The 18,335-nt window shown below is 42.1% G+C and overlaps 2 protein-coding genes across 2 annotated transcripts; both read right to left on the bottom strand.

Moving 5' to 3' along the window:
- Positions 1-764: 764 nt before the first annotated feature.
- On the bottom strand, positions 765-12,099 carry smc3 (structural maintenance of chromosomes 3). The gene is made up of 29 exons (XM_072462393.1): positions 11,914-12,099; positions 11,228-11,303; positions 11,112-11,150; positions 10,973-11,040; positions 10,817-10,888; positions 10,507-10,586; positions 10,359-10,437; positions 10,150-10,267; positions 9,865-10,040; positions 9,705-9,785; positions 9,358-9,522; positions 8,562-8,683; positions 8,224-8,437; positions 8,047-8,150; positions 7,855-7,954; positions 7,076-7,236; positions 6,851-6,992; positions 6,627-6,777; positions 5,990-6,142; positions 5,224-5,375; positions 5,001-5,159; positions 4,443-4,550; positions 4,233-4,341; positions 3,467-3,714; positions 2,025-2,237; positions 1,763-1,948; positions 1,515-1,692; positions 1,309-1,415; positions 765-1,234 (listed from the first exon to the last, which is right to left on the bottom strand). The coding sequence occupies exons 1-29, from the start codon at positions 11,926-11,928 to the stop codon at positions 1,163-1,165; spliced, it is 3,648 nt and encodes a 1,215-aa protein (XP_072318494.1). The 5' UTR covers positions 11,929-12,099; the 3' UTR covers positions 765-1,162.
- A 793-nt stretch (positions 12,100-12,892) lies between these two features.
- dusp5 (dual specificity phosphatase 5) lies at positions 12,893-17,944 on the bottom strand. Its single transcript, XM_072462383.1, has 4 exons — positions 17,500-17,944; positions 16,628-16,767; positions 15,056-15,275; positions 12,893-13,638 (listed from the first exon to the last, which is right to left on the bottom strand). Exons 1-4 carry the CDS (start codon positions 17,861-17,863, stop codon positions 13,232-13,234), a joined length of 1,131 nt encoding a protein of 376 aa, XP_072318484.1. The 5' UTR covers positions 17,864-17,944; the 3' UTR covers positions 12,893-13,231.
- Between the last annotated feature and the right edge of the window lie 391 nt (positions 17,945-18,335).

The raw sequence follows: 18,335 nt of genomic DNA, 5'->3' as shown, positions 1-18,335 counted from the left end.
TTTTAGAGTTATGCTTTTATAAAACAGAATTCTGTTCAACATTCACATTTTGTCCAAGAGAATTGGTAAAAAGACTGAAATAGGCCAATGAAAAACTAATGATAGTAAAATTACTAGTCTGCAGTTTTATACATGAGATATTTTGTCATTTTTGGAAAACCTTTACCATTTGCTAATTTCTTCCATTCAAATTAAGCACAAGTAGGATTTGAGTGTGTGGTGTGCTGCTGGCAACCTGCTTGTTTTAGTTATCTGGAAAGAAGGAAATGAATACATTAAATACTCACTTCATATGCACTGGTGGTATCACAGAATATATATTTTGAAAAATTACACAATAAAAACATCTCAACTGTGCTGAGTCCAGGCTACATAATTATATATATATGATATTAGGACTTAATATGTAATACCCAGTGTTGTAATCTGGCGCCCTCTGGTGTTTGTATCAGAAATGAAGAAAATTCCAACCAAGTTTAATGTAAATATTGAATTTTTATCTTATATAAAAACAACATGTAAAACGGTGCAGACCAGAAACTACAACATACAGGGTTTAATTTCCAAAATATTGAGCACTTGAGTAATATTACATTAAGACAGTTTAAATGGTTGGAGAAATGGTAAATGACAATTTGACCCGTTTAATTTGGAAAAGATACTTCAACATGAACACATGTTGTGTTGGAATGACAAATGTTCTAACATTGATATGTAAAAGAGATTTTATGACCATGTGAAAATGAACTCGAGACTTTACAGCATTATGGGGCTCAAGGGCAACTAACCATTTTACTCGGCTCAGAGAACACATTCACAAAAACAATTATGTGAACATAAAATGTGTGAAACATCAATATAAGCAAGGGTCTAGTCTTAAGAAAACTGTACACGTGTGATATTTGCTCTAGCAAATTCCCCCAATAACTGGTTCCCAAGAGTCACATCACCAGTAACAGTTAAACTTCCCACCAATGTATTGTAATAAAATTAGATCTAGAGGCCGCTTCATGCAACGTCTGAACTTTATCTTAGTAAATTGAGACTGAATAAAATGTCGCGACATTAGAGCTAAATTGTTGAGTGTTTTCTAGGATAGGACTGTATGTTTGGTGGGGGAGTGCTCTGGGTCAGGGTGAGGCTGTAGAAAGAGCAGAGCGCTTTAACCGTGGGTGGTGTCGTCCTCCACAAAGTCTTTGGCCTGCTCCGCTGTGATCACGTCAATGTGACTCACCTACAACACATGCACAGGTTAATTCACCCGGAATAACCTCAACCAGGTCTTTTTGTCCCATAAGAAAGTCTCACCTTGTTTCTGAATTTGACTCCATAAAACTTGTCTGCCGACTCGAGCAGCTCAGGCCTGAATGTGGTGGTGATGAACTGTGCATGCCCCGCCAGCTCAACAATCATGTCTGGAAGAACAAACAAAACCATAAGCTTCATAATTAGTCCATTCACCTAAAAGGAGTCATTTTATTTACTGAGACTTGTTCATTAAGGTTTGACTTTACCCGACACGGCTTTTCTGTGCTGAGCATCAAGAGCCTGGTCGATCTCATCGAACAGGTAAAAAGGGGCAGGGTCACATTTTTGAATGGCAAAAATCAAAGCCAGAGCCACCAGAGACTTCTGACCTCCAGAAAGCTGCTGCATTTCTCTCATTTCACCCTGTTTTCCAGTGAAGGACACCTGCACAGGACCAAAGGTTAGTGCTATTGCATTTCAATGGAAGTGCATTACATTTGAGGTCGTGTCTTACCCTAATGCCGACTCCCGTGAACTGATCCACAGACGGGACACTGCTTTGGGAGCCAGATCCCCTCTCACTGTCCTGGCCCTCCTCGTCCTGGGACTGTCCGCCCTCTGCGTCGCCCTTCTTCATCACCAGAGTGGCTTTACCTCCAGGCACCAGCTTCTGAAACACCTCGCTGAAGTTCTTGGACACCTAAAAGAAAATGTATGGCATTTCTGGTTCAGAGTAGCTGCTACATGAAGATACAAGCTTCAGCGTGGTAACAAACCTGTTTGAACGTGAGCTGGATGGCCTCATACTTCCGGAGCTCCAGGACGTTCATGAGCTCCATGATGGATTTGTAGCCGCGGTCCAGCTCCTCCTGGCGTTTTATCAACTTTTCCTTTTGTTCAGAGAAATTCACAAACTGGTCCAAAGCTTTTTTGTTGACGTGACTGTATTTCTTCAACTCAGTGTTGCACTGCTCCAGTTTACGGAAAAGCTGAAAAATGTCATTAAATAGAGTTAATTCAAAATATAGAAATGTCTTTGTGATATTAAAATATTTTTCACAAAACTGGAGAAATATTGCATACAAATATTTTTTCTTCATTCAAGACTTTTTTTTTTAATTTACTGATTTGATCTTAAATCCTTTAAAGAAAATATATGTAATCTAATGCCTAAAGTCACTGGGATAGGCTCCAATCCCCCGTGACCCCTAAAAGGGAAAAGCGGTAGAAAATGAAGATAAATGTAATTCAATCAAACTGCAGAACCAACCGTCTCTTCATACTGGAAAGCTGGTGTTTTTTTTTCAAACTAAATGAAATAAAAGTATCACAAAGTATGCTTTTGTGAACAGTCTACAAGTAAAAAGCTCCAACGTCAAAGGAAACATGGATACAGAGAGCACAGACGAAGATGCTGCTGTGAAATATATGCAGTGTCTTGATGGCAGCAGTGTTCAAACCTAAGAATAGAAAGCCTGTCTATTTGTGTGCCGCATATAAAGACATTCACATTAGAATGATAAATACCACCATCTGAAGCAGTAATGAAGTTTTAACAAGGACAAGTGCCTCTGTTATGTAGCCCACTCATCCACTCCAGCAATCAGCGCCATCGTCTCGCCTCAGAGTGAAAAATTATGCCGCTAGAATATCTATTGAGAGTTTGTGAAAGCTATTTGCGGTTCTGTCGATTGGAGGATCGCCAGAGCATGCAAGTTTAGTTATGGAAGATGCCGAGTCCAATCAGGTACGCGTCTACGGGAGCAGGAGTTTGGAGGAAGGAGCAGGAGTTTGGAGGAAGGAGCAGAGGACGCGAGCGCAGGCACAGGTCAGACCGTCGCATTTTCTTACCTTTAGTCTTGTTACGTACTTAACATTTGGGCTCGTGTTATAACATTTCTTTGGTGTCAATTTAAGTAAATCTCTTTGGGAAAAGGTCACGTTACACAAGAAAAGAGAAAGGTTAGCCCATAGATACAACTTAATGTTACAAGGCCAAACGGGTTGTATAATGTCTTTCTTTCGATCACATTTGATTTGAAGTGACAAGTCCAGACCAGAAACACCCCAAAAGAGCAGCAGTTTTGTAATTTTTTGCAATAATGCTGACCAAAATCTGCCTGTCAAACACACACAATATTGTTCCTGTTCAAATTTTTCCTGGTTCACCATGTCCAAAACATGCCACTCATTCAGGAGGAGGCCCTTTTCTGCCCACCTGCTTGAGTGTGAGGGTCTGGTACTTCTCAAAGGCCTCCTGAGGAAGTGAGCCCAGCTCCCTGATCTTCTTCATGCACTCCTCTTTCTTCTTGAGCAGCATGCCTTGTCGGTTAGTCATCTTCTCCAGCTCTTTAGTGTCATGGTTGATGGCATCGTTCTGCTCTTTCTCCACGCTTTTCCAGCGCTCCATGCTTTTTATGCGATCCTTGATTTCCACTTCCGTTTTGTCAATCATCAGGTCCAGCTCTATGGCAAAAACACAATAATGCAGAATATAGTTTCATCATTAGCGTTACGATTATTGTGTAAGAAACCTTTGAGACCAGCTTTACCAAATAGAACTTTCTACAGTGACAAGAACAATCAGATGAAAAGGTATAACTAAATATACCGTATTTTCTGGACTATAAGTCGCATCTTTTTTTATAGTTTTGGCCGGGCTGCGACTTATACTTTTATACATATATACTTATACTCCGGAGCGACTTATGTGATATTATTTGTTATTTTCACACTTGCAACCACATTTCAGAACTATTTTTTATTTCTTATTATGTTATGACCTGAATAATCATGATTATAGATTAACCCAACAATACTGACATCACTAATCATCAGCAGACCATAAAGACAATCAGACAATCCACCAATGAGGCACGCAGTATATGAAAGTCACCAACATAATTACTGCACATTTGGTTATATAATTATGTCACTGCCATAGAGGTGAAAGCAGATTTGGCAGAGGCAGTTCCCGTGTGTACCTTCTGATCGAGCCAGAGTGTCTTTGACTCGTTTATTGATGCCGTCCAGCTCTGAGGTGGTGGCTGTCAGCACTGTCCCTCCTTCTGTCTCACGCAACTCATTTAACTCCTGTAAACAAGAATAATATTGACAATTTCACTGGCTTCTCTGTCATTTCTTACCAACGAGTTACCTTTTTCAGAAGAAAGCAGAGTACCAAAGAAAAGTACCTGTTCTACTTGGTCAAGACGCTTGCGTAGATTTTCATTGAGATACGTCTCCACTCGTGTCATGATGCCCTCCAGTTTGATTCTCTCATTCAGCAGCTGTCTGTTGTCCTGCAATGGCACAAAACAACACGTTTCACCAAATAATACATTTGTAAATGTGTGTGATATGTATATTTTTAGGGTAGCACGTAATTCATACTACTTGAAACTGTATTTGTCACAAACTCATGAGGCTGTTCAAATATGGACTCGAATAAAATGCCTGACCAAATAGTATGTAAATAAAGACCATTTCGGTTTGGAGTGAAAGCTGTTGCACAATGACAGCAGAATAACTGAAGTGAATGAATGAGGTGCGAGCAGCTGGCAGAGGGAGCCATGTTGGATCACTAACACATCCCACACACAGCTGCTGTGGGCGGGCACCAGCAGACATGACGAGTAGGAAACAGACTGTCAGTCAATACTACATACTGTATTGACTTAATGTGTGAATAGATTACATTTGACCAACCCAGCAGCAAAAGCGTGTTTACTTGGTTTGTTCTGCGGCCTGACCTGCTGAAGCTGGCGAATCTCGTCGTTGAGGTCGTCGACGCGCCTCTGGTCCTCCAGACTGAGCTGGGACAAAAGGTCAGTGCCCAGTTCAGCCTTCAAGGACTCTCTGGTCGACTCCATGGCGTGAAGACTGGCCTCCAGACTTTGAAGACTGCGTTGCTAAAGAAACACATTAGTCAGTAAACAGAACCTTTGACTTAAAGCACAACAGTGTGATGTTAACCTTGGGCATGAATGTTTTCTCCGACTGCTGCCTCTTCTCCTTCAGCATCTTCATCTCTGACAGAATACTGTCTCTGGATGCCTTGAACTTTCTTTGCTGAGTCTCGATCTGCTGCATCTGATTCATGAGTTGGTCAATCTCATTGTTTATACGTAAAGGAGAGTGTTAAGGACAATATCACTTTTTACAAACAATTCAACTGCATCGTTAACCTGTATTTGTTCATTCTCATGGACTTGATGTGTTGAAAAGAGAACATCCAGTATGCAGTATGATGGACTGGACTGTGCGTGCGCGTGTGTGCGCGTATGTAATGTATGTCACTTCATGGGTCTATTTGTGTTTGAATGTGGAGCAGAATCCCATTAATAAAAAGATAAATCTATAAATCGAATCACAATCACATTCTTAACCCAAATTGTGCAGCCCTATTTTGCACATGAACCTACACATCACTGCACAGGTATTTGAATCAAAATGAATGATGGGTAAGAACTGTGAAAAAAGATCTAAATATACATGTGATGTGAAGTGCTGGTTGTGAAGTGTGTGAGTGACGTAAAATGTGGGTTACAGGAGCGATCATCACCTCCGCAAGCCTATTCCTCAACACTGATGCTCCCGAGTCTGATATGGAAAGCGTCGTCATCCACAGCCGTGTTTATTTGCTTCTTATTCAATCAGGTGCCAGTTACAGGAATGATTACGGTTTCACGGTGGACTGCTGTCTGATCCACCCACTGTTTACACCTCGGAGAAAGGATATGTTCAATGTTTCTTCGTAGATTCTCGTTGAGTTTTGCCTCCAGTTCACTAAGTTCCTCTTCAGCCTTTCTCATGTCTTTTTGCAGCTCCAGACGAGACTTTCTTGTGTCATAGTAGCCTCCAGTCAAAGCTCCTCTGTGGCTCACCTGATCACCTGAACAAAGAAAATAAGACATTATTATAGCATATAATCATCTATGGTTATCATTAGCTTACTCAGGTCTCGGGTACATTTTCATTGATTCATGCATGTTTGAGTAATCCTGTATTGTATAAATCCATGGTCATGTGACCTTTGACCACCCTCCCACCAGCAGTTGATCGCTGAACTCTGACATCAAGCTCTCTTTGAATAAATTCACACGTAGTTTTGTTCGGAGCAACACAATTGTGATCTAAAACAGTGAGCCCTTGATGTACAAAGAGTGATTGCATTTACATGCGCTGGAGGATCCACTACACTGCGTTTACATGACAACAGACAAAACCAGGACACTTAAAACACCTGTTCATAAACAGCATCCTCAATGCAACAATATTCAACATGATATTGAATCGTTGGATACAGGTATGTGTTCGCTCGCTTCATACCCCCGTGTAGTTGTACATTTTGGCTTGGAACGGAAACGTTTACTCACCCTCCAGAGTGATACAGTCCATGGTAAACGCTCTGGCTAACTGAGTGGAAACTTCCATACTACGGCAAATGAGCGTCTTGCCAAACACGTGCTTGAAAGCTTTGTCAAAGTTTTGGCTGTAACGCAGTTTGCTGATCATGGGAATAGCATCCTAAAAAACAAAAGGGTTTCAGAATAAATGTTGTTTGTTTATGAAAAACATACATTTCATGTGCAGTCCTCACATTAGTCTCTGGGTAAGTTGTGTCACGGACATCTAACTTGCTCAGAGGAAGGAAAGTGACTTCTCCAGGAAGGTTCATTTTGTTGAACTCCATCAGTATTTTAGTGCTGACTTCATCAGTTTCAACAATGTGATAGAAGAGTCTGAAATATAAAACAAGGTGTAAGTAAGACGGTGCTCAAAGAGTTGCCTTTGTGACCAACTCAGAGGAATAATAAATGAGCACCTTGTTCCCGCGGTCACCTCCACACAGGTGTAAAAGGCAGGCTCACATTCAAAGTTGTTCATGACGATGCCGTGGTAACCATTGATCACATGCTGATTGATGCCTTTACGGCGAAAATGCTCCAGCACTTTGTTGATGCTGTCAATGCCATTGAGGATGGCCTGAAAGAAAAAAGGTTTAAAATTCAAATCCAGGAGAACAAACAATAGAATCAATTTTGAAAGGGATATTAGTAATAGACTTAAACAGGGCAGATCAAATCTTTATTTAATCAAGATCAAATTGTTTGCAGATTGCAACAATCACTGCAATAATTGCAGCTAGTAGATAAAACTGTTTAATTAGGTACATTTTAGTGCAGTCACATATGGTTGAATATGAAAAGACGCACAAATGAATAACATAAAAGTGAGATTGCTTTACGAAGAGAACAATTTCTTTGTCTTAGACTTTTCGCACAAGTGATGTGTGATTGGCAGTGGATTAGACGAAGGGGTGAGTCATGAGTAAATTTAGCTGCCGATCATAAGGCCTAAGCGAGTGCATGATTAGATTTGACAATGGGGTGAGTCACAAAGTGAGCTTTTCTCAGCATTCACATTCAGTTGGAGCGTTGGCGTTAAGTGTCAGTTTCTCGACCTCTAGATCTCACTGCACAGCGATATTAAAACTCTGCCACCGGCTCGAGGCCTCTTGCTCATTGAGATCATCCAGTCAGTTTGTGTTTTATTCATCAGATCTAAATCCAGAAGGAACGATGGTTTGTAATCAACACAGACCTTCCCAGTGGCGGCGCGGAGAAGCTGCTGTTTCTTCTCGAGGTCCTCGCGTTTAGCCGCTAAAGCCTGCTGTTCAGCGTTTTCCTCTCGCCACAGGTAGCTGTTGAAATGCAGAACAAATAACATTTTGAATCTTTTGGTGATCTTTGAGTAGTACTTCATCAACAGCATACATAATGCATAATGCCTTACTTTCTTTCACTTTGAAGTTCATCTTTTCTGTTTTTAACCTCATAGTACTTTTTGTCCAACTCCTCCACACGGGTCTTCACCTCACTAAGATCTTGGTCTAATTTCTAAGAGATGAGTAAAAATGTTAGTTGTTTCTTTAATATATGATGATGTCAAATAAATACACATCATTCTTACAGTGTATTGCTCCAGGTTTTTCTCTTTGTTTGTCTCCGTGTCCTCTAGATCTTTGTGGATGGCTGCGATTTGCCTCTTTTTGTCATTGATGGCCTGGTCCAAAGATTTCAGCTCTTTTTTAATCCACTTGTCCCTCTCCTCCTTGGAGGTGAACTGGCTTCCTCGTCCCTGTTTGGCATACAAATCTGTCCTCTCTTGAGTAGCTTGGGCCAGTCTGTACAGAAGACAACAATTCAGGATAGAAAGGTAATTAGCCGAACTCGTGTCTCAGGTTTATTCAAACCCATCGGGATATTTCCCAGTGAGCAGCAGAGTGGTACTCCTCCTGAAGATCTTACCTGGAGATACCGCGCTCCTCCTTCTCCTTCACCATGTTAAATTTGGGCTCCGTCTCCTGCAGCTCCTTTTGCTTTTCTTCAATTTTCTCAAGTAGCTTCTGACGTTCTTTCAACAGACGTTTCTAGAATGTACAAAATACACCATGTAAAAATACTGAAGAGAGTAAAAGATTGTAAATGGATTTAAACATTATCTTTGGATTTAAATACATCTAAATAAACTAAAAAACAGCTATTGCCAACCCGTGACGCAATTTGCTTCCTTTTTCTTTTCAGTGTGCGCCAATAACTTTTGGATGATGTACCGATATTAGCCAGGTGGGCCTAATCCAACCAGCCGGCACGCTGCCTGGGACTCATCACAGTGCAAGGGGATTTGGGCCAAAACACAGCTATAATTGTGTTTATACACACAGCGTTGCACAGGACTCGGTGCCATACGGCCACAGAGAGAAGCCAGCCCTGCATACGAAGAGTCGTGTGCAAAAACTGACGTCAAGCTGCTGTGACAAGGAGAGTTCAGGTGTACAGCTATTTAGAAGCAGTTTGATTTTAAATCACACTATCGGGTCTTATGAATCACAAACATTAACATTAAAAACATCAGTGCAGATTTGTCACAGGCTTTTTCAGTTAGTATATTTTCAAGACTACCAATGGGTTAATACCTCCAGTATTAAAATACTGATGCAAAAAAGTATACCATTAAGTATTAAATGCATTCATAACCCCCCCACAGTTAAGAGTTGTTGGTGCAGAGATCACGTGTGCAGATGACGCACAGAGGCTTCCGTACCCTCTGTTCGCTGTTCCCTGCCAGCTCGTCCTGCAGGTCCTTAGCCTTCAGCTCTAGTTTGGTCCTCTGCTTGATCTGTTCTTGGCGCTCGGCCGAGAGCTGCTCCTTCTCTTCCTTCATGGCCGAGATTTTGGACTTAGACTCTCGCACAACTCGCTCAGTTTCCTACAAATATTAATACATCAAATATAGTTATTAGAGATTGCAGAATGTCATTACTTTAAGTTTTATAACAGCCAAATCCCACAAAGTTCTGTATAGATTATATATATTATGTTTTTTTTTTTAAATAACTATATAGTCAATCTGATATAATCAAATGAATTGTATGTTTTTTTGTTTTATACCTCCACTTTATCTCTAGCATCTTGCTGAGCATCACGGAGCTGCCTTGACTTGTCTCCACATGTCTCTCGTTTGGAGGAGAGCTGAAAAAGAAAGACATTTCAGACTAAAATCTGCAATAAAACATATTGCCATCCAAACCAGAATTTTGATTTACGCTACCTCATCCAGTTTGGCTCGGGTTTCGTTGAGCTCCTGGTTGTAGATGGTATACTCTAGGGCTCTCCTCATCTTGTCCCACTTTTGGTACTGAGCAAGCTCCTCCTTCTCATCCTCCAGAGTGTGAAGCCGCTCCTCAATATACTTCAGCAGTTCGTTAATCTTTTCACGCTTTCCCTCTGTTAAACCATACGTTTGAAAATTACTACTCTTCATAGAGATCTCTTTATTATGACAGAAGCCATCAGGAAAACCGTTTTAAAGAAATAGTAATTCCATAGGATTTACCGGTCTCTTTCATGAGAGAAATACTTTCTTCTTTGCGCTCATCATACACGCGGGTCCCTGCAACTTCTCGAAGAAGTTTGAGACGCTGGGAGTCAGGGGCTGTTGCCATTTGGTTGATCTATAAATCAATTAACATGTGGTAGAACGCATTTCATCATTTAACAAAAGGAAAGGTGCAGAGATAGCATACAGCATTACTCCTGACTAACCTTTCCCTGCTTGACGATGTAGTAGGGGTTACTGCGCGAGAAGCCAGCACTTTCCAGAAGATTCATGACATCGTTTTTACTGCAGAAATCACTCACGCTTACAAACTATTTAACTATTTTCTTCAATAAAATACAGGGTAATACTTACGTGACCATCTTCTTGTCTAAGAAATACTGGTCTTTCTTTGCTCCAATTACACGCCGAAGCGAGACCTCCTCTTTATCGATCTGAAGAGGGGAACAATATTCCAGTTAACTTTCACATAATTTATCGTGTTTATATTAGGCTTTACTAATGAGTTAATACTAGCATGCACCATATATTACCATTTCAGACAGTTCATTAACGCTACATAACACAACATAGATTCCTACTGTATAACATCTGGGGATTGTAATATTGGAACTTTGGAAAAAGACAACATAACATAGAATAATAGAACAAATATTATTCTTACAGGAAGCCGGTTGTCCGAGTTGTCAAATATTATCTCCACAAAAGCTGAAATGACCCGGGGCCCTGTTCCTTCCTAATATATCAAGAGAAACACATGTAACAGATCTTTGAAGAGAGTACAAAAACTGTACTGTGACAAGACATTTTTGTCACTCACATGGAGCAAGGCCAGACGCTGCTCAGGACGAAGATGACTGAACTCATCACTGAGCACAAACTGGATGGCTGTAGAAAAAGATCAGTAAGACAAATGCATTGACCATTTCATCCATTAAATAAACACTTTAATTTCTTACCATAAAAGAAGTTGCTTTTGCCAGACCCATTTCTTCCAACTGTGAAAACATAATGATGCATTACCAGGAATATGTTCATCACAAATACTGATTGTAACATGTACTTAAATACTGACCAATAACATTATGCTTTGGACTGAAGGGGTCAACAACAGTTTGATCCCTGTAACTTCGAAATCCTTGAATAATGACCTACAAAATGTACAATAATGAATATTATGTAAAAGAAATGTCACAACGCAGTAAACAGTACAGCATACAGTAAACTAAATATTAGTTGTAGATGGTGCCGGTTGTAGAGTCTCGTCATATATTCCAATGTTAAACCAATGCAGATTTAAAGATGTTAAATACTAAACATATCGATCACTGAATTGTATTCGGACTACAGTATACAGTGCGACAGATATAATTTGATCAGAAGTGATCAAACAGTAGTCAAGTAGTCTTTTGTTCACTTTATTTGAGAAAACTGCTGTTGATAAATCTCTATGAGCTTCTGGACAGTAACGTCGAGGCTTTGACGTGAGTTTAAATTAGGAATGGGGAGCATTAAAATGCTCAACTCAGAGAAACCTTCACTGCTACATGCGATAGCATTAGCATTAGCTTAGCCCCGGTGAAGTGGGCAGGCAGAGCAGAGCAAACACTGATCATGATGCGAACATACTACATATTTCAATGCATAATGTGAATTAAAAAAACATGACTGATATGCAATAGACGGCTAGTAATAATTAAACGCGACCATTGTAAATGATGTCAATAGGCCATTGATTGCCGCTAGCGTGCCCAGTCTTACCTGTTTGATGTACATGGCGGTCCGAGTGGCCCAACTCTTCTCAGACAAAGTAATGGATCAACTCCTCTCTCCAAAGGCTGGAGGAACCGTTAAGATAACTAATCTAATGGTTAATTATGCATTAATTTTTTTGCCGAGAAACAATCAGGCAACAGAGAATAACACAGAAAATGGCGGCGGGGGCGGGTTGAATGGAAGATACCACTATCGCATTAGAGGACGAGGTCTGTCAGAAATGTTAAAATCATAATTATAATTGGAATTGGAACTGGAGATGGAAATGAACAATAATACCCCTGTCATAAAATTGTTCATACTTGTAAAAATGCAATTACTTTCACGTTTTATTTAGCACTCACCCCATAAACCACACTTGGTACAGTCCAGGCACTCGCTTGCTGGGCGCCAAAGAAGAAGATAGACACGGGTCCGACTCGTCGTGTGATCATACCGAACTTTTGTTTCTGCTCTGGTCCCCGACAAACGACTGCAAACGAATCATTCATCCAGCCATAAGCTTTCATTTATGGAGTTTAGTTTGCCGTTTTATTATGGAAGAATGTCTGTAGGCCTATGACAGTTTAAGTGTTATTCTGAAGGACATGTGTATCTCTTGTATTGAGGTCCTACGCTTTGTTACATAAGCCGTACAGCAGGTGTCGCTGTTGTGTCTTGACCGAGCTGACACTGTCAGCGGAGGGTCACGAACTGAATCATTCAGATGCATTCTACTCCACCGTGCCTTTAATAAGGCTTGATTTAAGGTCTTGTGCAATAAATACACAAATGTTATTGAGGCTATAGTGGTAAAGTTCTGCTTAAGATAATTTGGTCCAATTCAGCAATAAGCCATAGGCCCAACAACAACAAAAAATAAATAATAATAATAATAAAATAATTTATTGTCGTTATTGTGTGCTTTTATTTAGTGGGACAGGCTGTTGCTACAGTTTGTACTTTGAGCAGATAAAATACAAAGTTTTGTAGTGAAACATTTATTAAACACACATGAATTAACATCAATGTTGATAAAAATCAGACAGTACTTTCAAATAAATAATTCCAATGCCAAGATTTATAGGCAAATCACAACATCAACCTAAGGCATGAATATTGCAGTTCAGGCTATCATTGTGCCGTGTTGTTTTGTCAACAGCCCAGAAGACAGGAAAACAACTCCTAGGGGTCTCAACTTCACCGCCGTATAAATGTTCTCTTTCCTGCTCATCTCCAGTGTTGCTGGGTCAAATACCAGGCACGGAAAGTATTATTTTTCATATTTTTTCAAGTAAAGACTACAAGCAGTCAAACGTTTCTCTTAAGGCAGTGCAGTTATTGGGCTCAGTTTGAACTGGTGATGGACCGGGGAGTGCAGGCAAGAGGTAGGGAGGGTGAACACTGATGGCTCATAGTTTTTGGTGCTAAAGTTATTGGTAAAGTCATTGGCAAAAAAGGAGGCCGACTCGGGGGCGGAGGGTGTGGCTGGCTCTGGCGTGACGGCGTGAGCTGGGGCCGTGGAAAGGACCTCGGATTCGTACTGCAGCAGCTGACCCATGAAGCTGAAGTTGGGCGAGATGACTGTGCGGCGCTGCTTGATGATGTCAAAGGCAGCATCGAGTCGCAGCCGCTGGGTCTTCATGATGTAGGCCATGCAGATAGTGGGGGAGCGTGATATGCCTGCTTCACAATGTACCAGGACCTTGCCGCCAGATTGCTGCACTTGATCTGAAAGAAAAAGAGGGCATCAAATTTAATACTATTTCTGTCACGCTATAAAAGGCTTTGTTTACTTTGCACTGGCTGTATAACTGGCACTTTCTGTTGCAGCATGATAATACATGATTTCATCATTACAGTTTTTATTTCATAGACTACATGTTGTTCATTAGTATGGACAGAGGCATTTGGGACCATTGTGTGAATCACAAAACAAGAGACTTCCTCCTAAAAACAAGAGACTTCCTCCTATTATGTGGGTGCTGAAGAGTTCACATTGGAGAGTTTATAGGAGCAGCTCTCTTAGTACCGTACATCCTTATACCTAACCATTTCCAGTGGGCTTCATAAATATATACACATTTCAATACAATATTTGAAGTATCTTGCCAATATATAGGTAAGTGTAGTCTGTCATCAGGTATTCAGACAGCTACAAAGCTTAATTACAATATCAAGAAGCACTCATGACTTATCTGCAAGGCCACTCAAGAAATCAGCCCACAAGCATGTAATGGTACTTTCTTTGATTATACTAGTCTTTTGTCCTGATTCTAATTTGAATGCACCTTGAGTGCAGGGATGCAGGAAGTGGTAGATGTGGTAGGAATTATGTACTCTGCATTAGCTTAGTCCACTGCTTTAGAAAACAATTTGTAAATGTGGGCAAAACCTGCCAATGGAACACATCACAGCCTTATGTAATATTCAGATAACCAAAACATTACATGATATCAACCATTAATGTTGTCGTCTAATGTCTTTAGCGTTGATGCTGGCTGTGGGCTTTGTCCTTGGCGGCTGTGCTTGCTATAAATAACCTGCGCATTGTGCACAATATCTATTGAGCTCCACTTTTCCCTCCCACACTGCCTTCCATATTTGCTGTCCTTCTGCCCTTTAGGGACTATCAGTGCAACCCACCTGCAGGCAACGCTGTGCTATGCAGACAGACATCTTACATTTAGACTAAGCTAAAACAACATAAACAACGATTTAGGAGTACCACACCCACAGCTTCCTCCTCCTGCCCATGGCCAAATACGTACTGCTCACCCACTTGTCACCGTGCTGGCCACACCCAGGGGAGTATGCCACAGAGATTAGGCCCGAGAACATATGATGACATGGGAGTCTTTTTTCAGGCTAAGATGGGGGAGGATGAGTGGAAGGTCAGGGGGAGGAAGGGAGTAAATCCTGAATGAGATCTGGAGACAGTGACGAGCAGTGGACCAACTTAAACTGATTAACGAGGGTGGGTGTGATGTAGCAGATTTCACAGCTCCTTTACCTAGCGCTAAAAATAGACATAGGCTTCCAAGAAAATAATCCTTTCTATATTCTGCTCTGTTAATTTAGGTTTGTCAACAGGGTTGCTAGCCAAATCTTATTTTCTACTTTTATCGAGGAAGGGCATAAAGCTCACCAATGAACTGTATTGCCTCCTGAAAGTGGGAGCTGATGTCCGCCATATGGTTGTCCTCCACTGGGATCCACTTGTAGTCGTAATGACCCTTTGCTGGCTGCAGGTCCCTGCGGGACACGTTGAGCAAGGCTGTAATGTGAAGGTCACTGAGATAGTCCTGTCTGGAAGCGTGATAGGCACTGCCGAGGTAGAGGAAAGGCAGGATCTCCACAGGTTTGCCCTGAGAAAATACAACAACACACCATGAACACCAACACCATGGAAAACACCCCAGCCCACAACAATGTGTGAACACCTAGATCTGTGCTGTGTTGTGTAGTGCTGTTTTGTGTAGTGCCGTGTTGTGTTGTGTAGTGCCGTGTTGTAGTGCCATGTTGTGTTGTGTAGTGCCGTGTTGTGTAGTGCCGTGTTGTGTAGTGCCGTGTTGTGTTGTGTAGTGCCGTGTTGTGTTGTGTAGTGCCGTGTTGTGTTGTGTAGTGCCGTGTTGTGTAGTGCCGTGTTGTGTAGTGCCGTGTTGTGTTGTGTAGTGCCGTGTTGTGTTGTGTAGTGCCGTGTTGTGTAGTGCCGTGTTGTGTTGTGTAGTGCCGTGTTGTGTTGTGTAGTGCCGTGTTGTGTAGTGCCGTGTTGTGTAGTGTAGTGCCGTGTTGTGTAGTGCCGTGTTGTGTAGTGCCGTGTTGTGTAGTGTAGTGCCGTGTTGTGTAGTGTAGTGCCGTGTTGTGTAGTGCCGTGTTGTGTTGTGTAGTGCCGTGTTGTGTTGTGCCGTGTTGTGTAGTGTAGTGCCGTGTTGTGTTGTGTAGTGCCGTGTTGTGTTGTGTAGTGCCGTGTTGTGTTGTGTAGTGCCGTGTTGTGTTGTGTAGTGCCGTGTTGTGTTGTGTAGTGCCGTGTTGTGTAGTGTAGTGCCGTGTTGTGTTGTGTAGTGCCGTGTTGTGTTGTGTAGTGCCGTGTTGTGTAGTGCCGTGTTGTGTAGTGCCGTGTTGTGTAGTGCCGTGTTGTGTAGTGCCGTGTTGTGTAGTGCCGTGTTGTGTTGTGTAGTGCCGTGTTGTGTAGTGCCGTGTTGTGTTGTGTAGTGCCGTGTTGTGTAGTGTAGTGCCGTGTTGTGTTGTGCCGTGTTGTGTAGTGCCGTGTTGTGTAGTGTAGTGCCGTGTTGTGTTGTGTAGTGCCGTGTTGTGTAGTGCCGTGTTGTGTAGTGCCGTGTTGTGTTGTGCCGTGTTGTGTAGTGCCGTGTTGTGTAGTGTAGTGCCGTGTTGTGTTGTGTAGTGCCGTGTTGTGTAGTGCCGTGTTGTGTAGTGTAGTGCCGTGTTGTGTAGTGTAGTGCCGTGTTGTGTAGTGTTGTGTAGTGCCTGTTGGCAGTGGATGACAGAAAAGGCCATGATCAAAGTGTGTGCTTCTCTACAGGTGAAGGCCCCATTCTTTTGAACTAAATATAGACAGACTGGGCAATGAAGGTCAGATAAAATCATATTTGAGAAGATGGTGGGCCAAATATAACACACCCCGATGTCAGTGTTGTTCTATGTGCTTTTCTCTTATCAGGTGAAGAAATAAAGCATTTGCCTGATTGTGTTTCCATACCTGATCATAATCTGGTTTGTGGTGAGAACGGATCTCGGTGTGGCAGCAAACTTTCTTCTCAGTTTCAGTTCCACTCTGTTCTATGGTTTTCACCTCAGTGCAAAGTTCAGGGTATTGAGAGTGGAAGTTCTCATATCCGCCTGAAACAAACAGAGGAAACAACATTAGGCTTTATTTAGTCGTGGCTCCTAACACACAGTGCCACGGCCTAAGCTTGTGAAATGTCAACGTTTATGAAACAGCTTTAACGGCAGATTATTACGTGTATAAACTGATTATACGTGTGGCATGAATTACCGCACCTCGCTGTGGAAGGCGCGCAAATCTTTTAGGCCAAGCTCAGGGGCGACAGACGGAAGCGTGTGTTTCTACATCACAGAGACCCCCGAGGCATTAACGTGGACTGCACTTTGTGTCGTGCACTCGCCTCGTTTGTATCCATGTAAAAGTCACAATAACCTCGCTATTTTCTCACTGAGTCATCCACTCCGTTGACGCACGCACGTCAGATCTCCCCAGCTCAGCTTAGGCTTTACAGTATTGGGTAATAAATACGTAGATACAATATTAAACTGCGTCCCGATGGGGGAAATTAGCCAACAAAAAACGCCATAATTTGTAATACTTTTGGTAAAATAAAAGTAAAACACGATGTCAGCTGCCAATTAGGGTTTTCATTACATTTGACTCCACAAGGTCGTAGATACGCTATTTTTGATCCAATCTAAACATTATCATTTGGAAGAATAAAAACGCAGATTTAACATATTTTCTCAAAAGACAATTTAAAAAACAAAAAACCTCTTTGAACATTGATTGTACAGTTAATTTGAAGATAACTATTCGAAAATGCAGTCTCGTATTCGGCTTACCTTTTAGAAAGCAGATACTGGTCCCATTCGTTAAGTGGGAAAGGGTGTTTATTACTATTTGTGCTACACTGTCCTTCTTTAATTTCTGCCAGTGGGACGTCCGGTCGTCCAGTGCTACGATTGCCGATATGCTCCCCTCCCGAAGCCGATGCAGAGCTCGTTCGTCTGGGATGACAAACTGCAGTGGCACCGGTCCTCCCCGGGACCGGCGCACCACCACCGAGTTGAGGTTAACGTTGACGGAGCCGCTGATGCTGGAGTTTGTGAATGAAAGATACGGCCGACAATCCACAATAAGGCAGCTACCACATTCTTTCCTGATGATTTTCTTCAGGCGCCGGCTGTCAATGCTGGACACCTTCATTGCTGCGTCTTTGGAGGTTTTAAAATGCTATTACTGCTTGTAGAATCAAACCGACTGGCTCCTTGAATGAAGACACGGAGCCCCGAACGCGTCTTTGCCTACATTTCCTACAAGGGGATTCCGGCAGTACGGCTTTATATGAATGAACCTCCGGCGCCCGACGTCACGACCCATATATGGACAGTGACGCGGCGCGATCGTAACAGATGTCCCGCCCATAAACCGTGACTGGGGCCCTGACTCCGCCCCCGAGGCTGTGCTGTGCTGTGGGGCTTGATTCATAGCTCTCTTATAATTACTCACACAGTGTTCTCTGACAGCCCACACCTGCTGCTCACAGTTTCAGGTGCGACTTTTCCATGAGGCCGATAAACGGTGCCTGCAGCAAGAGACCGGGCACGCTTACGCTATCAAAATATCCTTTAACCTCGCATAGTGTTCTCGCATGCACCCAAACAATTGGTGGATTGTT

The sequence above is a fragment of the Eucyclogobius newberryi genome, unplaced genomic scaffold (assembly GCF_026437365.1).
Source record: "Eucyclogobius newberryi isolate DKJ021-1_F unplaced genomic scaffold, fEucNew1.0.hap1 SCAF_4, whole genome shotgun sequence".
Taxonomy (NCBI): Eukaryota; Metazoa; Chordata; class Actinopteri; order Gobiiformes; family Gobiidae; genus Eucyclogobius; species Eucyclogobius newberryi.
Note: the sequence above shows the minus strand (reverse complement) of the source record. Positions and strands in the feature narration are given on the sequence as shown.

Excerpts from the sequence above, each read along its gene's own strand:
- smc3 (XM_072462393.1), bottom strand. Across the intron at positions 10,889-10,972 it reads AGCGTCTGGCCTTGCTCCAT|GAAGGAACAGGGCCCCGGGT; the intron begins GTGAGTGACAAA and ends TTGATATATTAG. Across the intron at positions 7,237-7,854 it reads TCCGCGCCGCCACTGGGAAG|GCCATCCTCAATGGCATTGA; the intron begins GTCTGTGTTGAT and ends TTTTTCTTTCAG.
- dusp5 (XM_072462383.1), bottom strand. The coding sequence starts at position 17,863 with ATGAAGGTGTCCAGCATTGACAGCCGGCGCCTGAAGAAAATCATCAGG. Across the intron at positions 16,768-17,499 it reads CAGTATCTGCTTTCTAAAAG|GCGGATATGAGAACTTCCAC; the intron begins GTAAGCCGAATA and ends TGTTTGTTTCAG. Across the intron at positions 15,276-16,627 it reads ACAAACCAGATTATGATCAG|GGCAAACCTGTGGAGATCCT; the intron begins GTATGGAAACAC and ends GTATTTTCTCAG.